Consider the following 9,935-nt stretch of genomic DNA (forward strand, 5'->3'; position numbering starts at 1 on the left):
TTTACACACCTCCCCCCCAACGGCGAAGGCCAGACAGAGAGGAGAGGAGCCCACCGGCCTCGCCGAGTCACAGCCCCACCCCCCCCCCCCCCCCCAACCCCACCCCGCCCTCCGCCACCTCCCCTCCCGTCCCCCCATGGCACCCCTCGCGCCGTCGACGGCGGCGGCGGCGGCGGCGAGCTCGCCGGAGCTGCGGCGGAAGCGGACGGCGGCGGCGCCCCCGCCCCGCTCGCCGCCGGAGCCGCGCCGCTTCTGCTCGATCTCCGACGTGATGCGCCGGGCGCGCCCCGTCGACGCGCCGCCGCCCCTCGCCCGCGCCCGCCACGTGATGGCCCTCTGCGGGGCCTGCGGCGCCGGGGACCGCGACGAGGAGCTGCTGCTCTGCGACATCTGCGACCGCGCCCGCCACACCTTCTGCCTCCGCCCCATCCTCCCCGCCGTCCCGCTCGGCTCCTGGCTCTGCCCCGACTGCGCCCCGACCTCCATCATTCGTGCGTCCCTCCGCCCGCCGCCGCTCGATCTCGCCATTCCCGCTCCCCCCCTTCTCGTGTCCGCGCTCGCTCTCGCTCCCCTGCCGTGAATTTCATCTCATCTCGTCCTCTTGTTGGTTGAATTTCTGTCAGGTTTCCCGTTGAAGCAGAGCAAGATCGTGGATTTCTTCCGGATCGAGAAGGCCGCGGAGGGCGGCGCTGTCCGGCCGGCAAAGTGCGGGCTTTCTCAGGGTAATTTTTTCTTGTCTCTGAAATTTTGAATCGCATGGATTCTGTTTATCGCATGGCTTAAGCTAGGGAGTCTGCGATGAGGAATCGTCGCTGAATCGTTACACATACTGCATTGCCACCTGCTGATGGTGCAAATAATTCATAAGGTGTAAATAGTTCATCTGTAATACTTGACTGATTAATATTCGAGAAAAAAAATACTTGACTGATTACGAGTATGATGCACATCTGGTAGGAGAAAAAGTTGTATCTGTTGTGGGTGTTGTGTGTTGATTCGTTGATTGTCTTGTTTTGCTAGGCTGACCGGTCGACACACTAGTATACTGCATATGTGGGTGTCACAGTGGACTAGAATTTCTAGGTAATGAACATTGAAAAATGCAGTGAGCTATCACCGCAGGAAATGCGCGGGAAAGCTACCGCCGCCAGAATTGCGCGGGAAAACCATCACTGCTGGAAATACGTGGGAAAGCATCGTTAAAAAAATTTAATTTGATCTTAATAGCACTCTTTTAGCAGGATTGTGTTATTGAAGTAGGTTGGTCAAGTTTGGACTTCCATTGATTTGTACACATGTATATCAGGATAGTTCGCAGGGATACGTCACATGTATTTCCTGTTCGTGATCTGTCTTGCACTTATTGAGCCATAAAAAGCCGCCACCTTTTGTAGTTTATTTAAAGTAGGACTGATTACGTGTACGTTGCACTTCTAATGGGAGAAAAAGTTATCTTGTAGGGGGTTGTTGTATGTTGATTCGTGAATTGTTCTGTTTTGCCTGACTGACCGGTCAGTACAGTAGTATCCTGTTTGTTGGGACACATCAGCTACTTGAGCATTCAACTGCATATATCTCCAATCCAATAGTATCCTGCATATAGCTCACTGCATTTATTCATTACTTCATACTTGTATACAGATGCTAAGAGGCGAAAGAGACGATCTCTTGTTATGCACAAGAAGAAGAGGAGGCTACTGCCATTTGTGCCCACTGCAGATAGAGTTCGAAGGCTTGAACAGATGGCTTCTGCAGCCACTGCATTGACCTCTTCGAAAATGGAATTCAGTAATGAGCTGACTTATGTGCCGAGTATGGCCCCTATATCTGCCAATCAAGCAAAACTGGAGGAAGGTGGTATGCAGGTTAGCATTTTTTTTACTTAAAACAGTATAATGTATTTCTTGATCTGTTGGTGCCTAACGATACACTTGTTGACTTTGAAGGTTCTTTCGAAAGAGGACAAAGAAACTATTGAACTTTGCAGAAGCATGTTGAAAAGAGGAGAATGCCCTCCTCTTCTGGTGGTTTTTGATTCCCATGAGGGGTATGTTTTCGGAATTATTCTTCTGACGTTTCTTCATTTTTCAGTATGGAACAATTAAACTAACGCATATTTGTTTTCAGCTTCACTGTGCAGGCTGATGCATATATTAAGGATCTCACATTCTTAACTGAATACGCTGGCGATGTTGATTATTTAAAGAACAGGGAAAATGATGGCTGTGATAGTATAATGACCCTTCTATCACCAGCGGATCCTTCCCAGAAGCTTGTCATCTGCCCTGACAAACGTGGAAACATCGCCCGCTTTATTAACGGCATCAACAACCACACTCCGTAAGTAGTCGCTGCCTATCCTTATGAATGTACATGTGTTAAGCATTACTTACGCCACTCTAATATTGTCCAATTCCTGCAGTGATGGAAAGAAAAAGCAGAACATCAAGTGTGTGAGGTACGACATCGACGGCGAGTGCCATGTCTTGCTGGTCGCCTGCCGTGATATAGCTCGTGGTGAGAAGCTGTACTACGACTACAACGGGCATGAGTATGCGTACCCAACGCATCATTTCGTCTAACTCCCCCAATAGTTCTGACCTGCCCAGCATCAAGGAGTCTGGGCGATTAATGGCGGCACTTTCAGCATTGCCGCTGAAATCCAGTAACTTATATACAGTTCAATTGCCAGAAGAGGTCCCCGATGGCGAACAATATACATGCTGATGTTGTTAGTATCTAGTAGTGAGAACAGTCTTCATTCAGCTGTGGAGAGAGACAAGTGGGATCTTCGTTTTCTTTTTCTCCTGACCTCCCAAGATGCCGTCGTCTTATTCATATTCATTATTGTTGAGGAGTTCCTGCTCGACTTGAGTCTTTTTTGGGGATTCATGCCCCTTTCTATAGGAGTAAATATCTATCTGCCCCTGTCTCTCTCTGTCGAATGGTTAAGTAGCTGTTGTGTCCCAATTAGTGGTACATTTGAAACTGGAAGATAAATGTTTCACCCCATTTGTTGGGGAATTGTTCTCTATGTTCAGTTATTTCGGATGGTGAAATATGCTTTCCCTATTGGTGCTGTGGTTTTCTTTTACTTTGTTATTATTGCCCTATCGCTGCTGGGTATTTTATTTATTTGTTCTTTTGACACTTCCCAACTTTCAGAAGCCGTGGCAAGCTACCAGCGGTGATCTTGAACTTCCTTGCCTTTGTAACCTTTTGAAGTTGATCCCCAACTAACTTCAGAACTATATGAATTCTTAAAATGAAATCCAGTGCTGCTGATTTCGCCAAGAAAAGTTTTTGCAGAGAATGTATCCAGTGCTACTGTGTATGTGTTTAGATCATACTATGCTATGAACCCATAACTTGTCAACTAAAAAGTTACCAAATGTATAATTGATTTGACACCATAGAAATAAAATGTGTCATGCTATCAATTTAGTTCGACAACTAGAAGTTACAAAGATTTTTTTTCAAACTACGCAGGAGATGTGTTGAAGGACTATGGATAAGAAAAAAGATAAAGTAGATTTAGACTAAGTACAATTTGTCGTACACTCCAAGTCTTCCCCCATGTTATACTCCTTATATGCCCCTTGAGAGTCAAACTACCAACATTGAAATCTTTTAGGGGTTGTTTGGATTGTGCCAGATCCAACCCCGCCAAACTATGGCAACACACCGCCCTGGAAGTATTAATCTCACAGAGCGGGCCTCGAGTGGGCCAGCCCAATTAGGTGTCAATGAATCCGGTTTTGGGAACCTTTTAGAATGTTTCGGTCCATTTTTTCATTTCTTTATTTTTTTTGTTGTTTTCCTCACGGATTTATTTGTTTTTTATTTTGGTTTTCAATGGGTTTTTGGGGCTTTAATGGTATTTACCTTTCTTTCTCGGATTTTATTAGGTTCTTTCTTTTTTTTCTCTGTTTTCTTCAGTGTTCTTTATTTCTTTCTCAGTTTTCGTCGGTTTTCTCATTGGTTGTCTTTGGGTTTCTTTTTTTTTTTGCTATAACTTTAGTTTCCCTTTGCTTTTCACTGGTTTTCTTCATATCTTTTTCGGTTTTCACAATTTTTTCATTTTTGCGCCTTTTCTTTGTTTTTCTATGGTTTTTGTTTGTTTGTTTCTTGTTTTTTTCTCTTTTTTGCACCATTCCCACCTCCCGGTTTTCTTGTTTCCTTTTTCTGTTCAGTTTTCTTTCATTTGTTTCTTATGTTTCTTTAATTTTTTTAGTTGTTTCAACACATATCTAAATTTTTGTTACACAATGTACATCTTTCGTACACGTCAAGAACATTTTATAATACATGTTAAACATTTTTCAAATAAATGATTAATATTGTTTTTTCAACTAAATCAAATACTTTGATGTATATGTTTTTCATACACATTGCACATTTATACATATAAAACATTTTTTTAATACAGGTTTAACACTATATATGTATATGATTTTTTTTTCAAATATATGCTTTGATATCTATTTTTCTTCATACAGAACATACATATTTCTTATACACCCCACACATTTTTTTATTCGTGTTCAACATTTTTCATATACAGTTAAACATTTTTCAAATATATGTTTAACATTTTTGAAAACTTATACTTTTTGCTGTCTACTTTTTTCCTTACACATTGTATATTTTTTCTATACACCAGAAACATTTCTTATATACACGTTTAACACTTTTCAAATACATGGTTAATATTTTTTAAATTTATTTTTTGGTGTTTACTTTTCCCCTAAACATTGGTATATTTTTTATATACATCAGGAATACTTTTTATATAGAGTTTACACATTTTCAAATACAACATTAACATATTTTCATATATGTTTTGATATCTATTTGTTCATACACATTTACAAATTTTTTATATAATATAAACATTTTTTGTACATGTTTAACATTTTTTATGCATGATTAACATTTTTCAACTTCTGTATATGAAGTGATATTTATAATAGATATAATCAGAAAATTTTGAAATACAAGCAAAAGTAAAAAAATAAAGCAGAAAACCCAATGCAAAGATGTGAAACAAAACAGAAGAAATAAAAGTGCTGAAGGCCTGTCCGCACTGGGCTGGCCCAATCGGATGGCTGCCTGAATTGAGACATCCTATTGTCTCGCGTCAAGCAAGACATAGGGGCGCCCGCACCACATACTCTTTTTTACCTCAAAATAAGTCCCACATACTTTTTTTTTCAGTTGAAACCCGTCCCACATACACATGCGTGCCAAGCAAACAGATGCACAATCCCACGTAGGAGCCAACGATGGTTAAGCCACGCACTCCCTTCGTTTTTATTCGTTTTTATTTAGTTCATGTATTAGCTTTGCTCAAAGGCAAGCTTTATAAACTTTGACAAAGTTTATAAATAAAAATATTAACATATGCAATGACAAATCAATACTATTAGATTTATTATTGAATGTACTTTCACATCACATTGAATTGTTATGATAAATGTTTATATTATTTTCTATAAATTTGGTCAAACTTTGACAAAGTTTGACTTTAGTCAACTCTAATACATATAGTAAATAAAAACGGAGGGAGTACCTACGTAATAGTGATTTTCTATTTGTCGCATTTTGCGACAGAATGTCGAGGGTACACACATCCTTCGTTGCAACATGGGACGGCCCAAACAACAAACAACAACAAAAAATCTTTTAGTCCCAAACAAGTTGGGGTGGGCTAGAGGTGAAACCCATAAAATCTCGCGACCAACTCATGGTTCGGACACATGGATAGCAAGTTTTCACGTACCCCTGTCCATATTGTCGCAACATGGGACGGCCCACATTGTCTTTTTTTTTGTGCGAGCATCCCGGTTTTGGGAAGATTAGAAGGTTCTGACCGGTTTTGGGAACCTTCTAGAAGGTTCCTGAATCGGTTTTGCCTTCATGATTTGTTTGTTTTTCTTCTTCATTTTATTTCTTCTCTTTTTTACTTTTCTTCTCTTTTTCAGTTGTTTTTTCTTCATTGTTTTTTCAGATTCTTCTCTTTTTTATATTTCATTTTCTTTGTTCTTTTTCTTGTTCCAAACAATTACAAATTTACAAAAATGTTTAGAATTTTTAAAAAAAAATCTGTTCACAATTTAAAAATGGTTAGAAATTTCAAAATTGTTTGCAACTATTCAAGTATTTCCTAGTTACGCTGCTCCTTAGACTTTGGGCGCCTCATTTGTCAGTACTAGCAGGCATAAGGCACACCTAAAAATTTCAAACAATGTTTAGAAATTGTAAAACTGTTTGCAACTTTTCAAGTATTTCCTAGTTACGCTGCTCCTTAAGAGCATCTCCAGCCGCGCCCCCAACAGGCCCTCCCCAGGCGTTTTTGCCGCGGCGGCTGTGACGCCCCCGATTTGACCGTACACTAATCATGCACGCAAATGTGTACGACCAAGATCAGGGACTCACGGGAAGATATCACAACACAACTCTAAAACATAAATAAGTCATACAAGCATCATAATACAAGCCAGGGGCCTCGAGGGCTCGAATACAAGTGCTCGATCACAGACGAGTCAGCGGAAGCAACAATATCTGAGTACAGACATAAGTTAAACAAGTTTGCCTTAAGAAGGCTAGCACAAACTGGGATACAGATCGAACGAGGCGCAGGCCTCCTGCCTGGGATCCTCCTAACTACTCCTGGTCGTCGTCAGCGGCCTGCACGTAGTAGTAGGCACCTCCAGGGTCGTAGGTGTCGTCGTCGACGGTGGCGTCTGGCTCCTGGACTCCAACATCTGGTTGCGACAACCAGAAAGATAGGAAAGGGGAAAAAGGGAGAGAAGCAACCGTGAGTACTCATCCAAAGTACTCGCAAGCAAGGAGCTACACTACATATGCATGGGTATATGTGTAAAGGGGCATATCAGTGGACTGAACTGCAGAATGCCAGAATAAAAGGGGAATAGCTAGTCCTGTCGAAGACTACGCTTCTGGCCATCTCCATCTTGCAGCAGGTAGAAGAGAGTAGATTGAAGTCCTCCAAGTAGCATCGCATAGCATAATCCTACCCGGCGATCCCCTCCTCGTCGCCCTGTTAGAGAGCGATCACCGGGTTGTATCTGGCACTTGGAAGGGTGTATTTTATTCAGTATCCAGTTCTAGTTGTCATAAGGTCAAGGTACAACTCCGGGTCGTCCTTTTACCGAGGGACACGGCTATTCGAATAGATAAACTTCCCTGCAGGGGTGCACCACATAACCCAACACGCTCGATCCCATTTGGCCGGACACACTTTCCTGGGTCATGCCCGGCCTCGTAAGATCAACGCGTCGCAGCCCCACCTAAGCACAACAGAGCGGTCAGCACGCCGGTCTAACCCTATGCGCGCAGGGGTCTGGGCCCATCGCCCTATGCACACCTGCACGTTGCGTACGCGGCCGGAAGCAGACCTAGCCTAGTGGCGTTCCAGTCCAATCCGGCGCGCGCCACTCAGTCGCTGACGTCAAGAAGGCTTCGGCTGATACCACGACGCCGGGATACCCATAACTACTCCCGCGTAGATGGTTAGTGCGTATAGACCAAATGGCCAGACTCAGATCAAATACCAAGATCTCGTTAAGCGTGTTAAGTATCCACGAACGCCGACCAGGGCCAGGCCCACCTCTCACCTGGGTGGTCTCAACCTGCCCTGTCGCTCCGCCACAAAGATCCACTTGCGGGTACTCCTACGAGCTGACCCGACTTTAGTCATCACATGTGTCATGTATGTAGTATATAAGTATATACCCGTGATCACCGCCCAGGTGATCACGGCCCGATAGTATAGCACAGCAGACGGACAAGAATGTAGGGCCACTGATGGAAATCTAGCATCCTATACTAAGCATGTAGGATTGCAAGTAAAGGTAACAACAGTGGTAGCAAGGATAGGCTATGCATCAGGATAGGATATCGGAAAACAGTAACATGCTACACTACTCTAATGCAAGCGGTATAGAGAAGAATAGGTGATATCTGGTGATCAAGGGGGGGGGGGGCTTGCCTGGTTGCTCTGGCAAGTAGGAGGGGTCGTCGACTCCGTAGTCGAACTGGGCAGCAGCAGTGTCGGTCTCGTAGTCTACCGGAGAGAAGAGGGGGAAGAAACAGTAAATACAATGCAAACATAAGCATGACGATGCGTGACATGACAATGAACGGTGCTAGGTGTGTCCTAACGCGACAGTAGGTGGTACCGGCGAAGGGGGGGGACATCCGGGAGGTATTCCCGATGTTTCGCGTTTTCGGACAGACGGACCGGAGGGGGGAAGTTGCTAGTTCGATAGGTTAGGGAGGTGTGGTGGACGAACGGACTGCGTATTCGGATTCGTCTCGTCGTTCTGAGCAACTTTCATATAGAAAATATTTTCATCCGAGTTACGGTTTAAAAGATATGAATTTTCAAAGTTTTATTTGAAATTCTGGAATTTAATTTAATTCGAAATTTGGATTTATGACATCAGCATGATGTCATGCTGACATCAGCAGTCAACAGGGGTTGACTAAGTCAACTGACATGTGGGTCCAGTGGGACCCACCTGTCATTCACTGTTTAGGTTAATTAGGATTTAGCTAATTAATTATTATTTAATTAAATTAAACAGGATTAATTAACTTAGTTAATTAATTAATTAATTAAAATTATTTTTATTTTTATTTTCTTTATTTATTTATTTATTAATTTTTATTAATTTATTATTATTATTATTATTTATTTTATTTATTATTTTATTTTTAATTATTTTATTAATTATTTATTAATTATTATTTCTTTTTTTTTCTTTTTTTTTTGTAAACGTTCTGGGGCGCTGGGGCCCGTTTGTCATTGGGCCAGGGGGGTCGGGCCCAGTGGCCAGTGGCTCAGGTGGGGCGAGGCCCACCTGGCAGTGGCCCAGGTGGCACTGCGGCTACGGGCGCAACGGGCGGGGCGCTGGGCGCGCACGGCGCACGCCGGCGCCGGCGGCCAGGGTCAGGGGAGGCGGGGCTCCGACGAGCCACCGGAGGTGGGGCAGAGGGGCGAGGCCTCCGCGGCGACGGGGCGGAGATCGGCGGAGGGGAGGCTGCGGGCGTGCGGGCGGGGTCGCCGAAGGAGGGAAGGGCGTCGGGGCCGGAGCGGCTGGAACGGGACGGCGGCGGCACAGCCCGCGGGCAGGGCGGCACGGAGAGGAGCGCGGCGGACGCGAGCCCGCCCGGAGCTCGGGCGCGGGGCGCACGGGGGAAAGGGGGGGCGCGGGGCGCGAGGTCGGCGCGGGCGCGCGGGCGAAGGCCGTGCGGGCGTGGCCAGGCGCGTCGGGGCGCGCCGGAGCGCGAGCGGGGCGGCGGTGACCGAGAGGAGAGGGGGCGGGCGACGGAGGCCGGTGGCCTCACCGTGGGGCTGCAGGGTCACGGCAGTGGGGGTCGAGGGGGAGACGGGGACGACGGCGATGCGGTGACGAGGCGCAGTCCCGGCGAGGAGGAGGAGGCAGGCCGGCGAGGCAGCGGTCCGGCAAGGCGAGGGCGAGGCCGGCGGGGGCGGTCGGCGACGGTGGCCTCCTCTCGATCCCGTTCTGGATCGGGGGAGGGAGGAGGAGAAGATATTTTGGGGGGGGGGGAGTGAGAGGTGGCTGTCGGTGGGGGGGGGGCCTGGGGAGTGGATAGGGGAGAGAGGTGGGCCGGGGGTGGAGCTGGGCCTTTCGGCCGGGGGGGGGGGGAATGGTGCTGGCCGGCTGGGCCTGGGGTTGGCCCAGTTGGGCCAGGTCCAGTGGGGGCTTTTTTTGTTTTCTATTTTGTTTTGCATTTTCTTTTATTTATTTTCTTTCACCTTTTAATCCATTTTAAAATACTTAGGTATTTTCTAAAAAGGAGTTTTCTCCACAATAATTACCAGTGTATTATTTGGCACCCACCGAACATTTTTGTTTAAATTTTTGAAAACTTTTATTTTCCAC

The 9,935-nt window shown here is 45.5% G+C and overlaps 1 protein-coding gene across 1 annotated transcript; it reads left to right on the forward strand.

Moving 5' to 3' along the window:
* Nucleotides 1-119: 119 nt before the first annotated feature.
* LOC123075866 (probable Histone-lysine N-methyltransferase ATXR5) lies at nucleotides 120-3,087 on the forward strand. Its single transcript, XM_044498364.1, has 6 exons — nucleotides 120-491; nucleotides 624-722; nucleotides 1,642-1,865; nucleotides 1,947-2,047; nucleotides 2,128-2,340; nucleotides 2,423-3,087. The coding sequence occupies exons 1-6, from the start codon at nucleotides 137-139 to the stop codon at nucleotides 2,580-2,582; spliced, it is 1,152 nt and encodes a 383-aa protein (XP_044354299.1). The 5' UTR covers nucleotides 120-136; the 3' UTR covers nucleotides 2,583-3,087.
* Nucleotides 3,088-9,935: the final 6,848 nt, after the last annotated feature.

This window comes from Triticum aestivum, chromosome 3D, assembly GCF_018294505.1.
Source record: "Triticum aestivum cultivar Chinese Spring chromosome 3D, IWGSC CS RefSeq v2.1, whole genome shotgun sequence".
Lineage (NCBI taxonomy): Eukaryota > Viridiplantae > Streptophyta > Magnoliopsida > Poales > Poaceae > Triticum > Triticum aestivum.

Coding starts and splice junctions, on each gene's coding strand:
- LOC123075866 (XM_044498364.1), top strand. CDS start 137: ATGGCACCCCTCGCGCCGTCGACGGCGGCGGCGGCGGCGGCGAGCTCG. Junction 492..623: donor CGCCCCGACCTCCATCATTC/GTGCGTCCCTCC, acceptor AATTTCTGTCAG/GTTTCCCGTTGAAGCAGAGC. Junction 723..1,641: donor AAAGTGCGGGCTTTCTCAGG/GTAATTTTTTCT, acceptor ACTTGTATACAG/ATGCTAAGAGGCGAAAGAGA.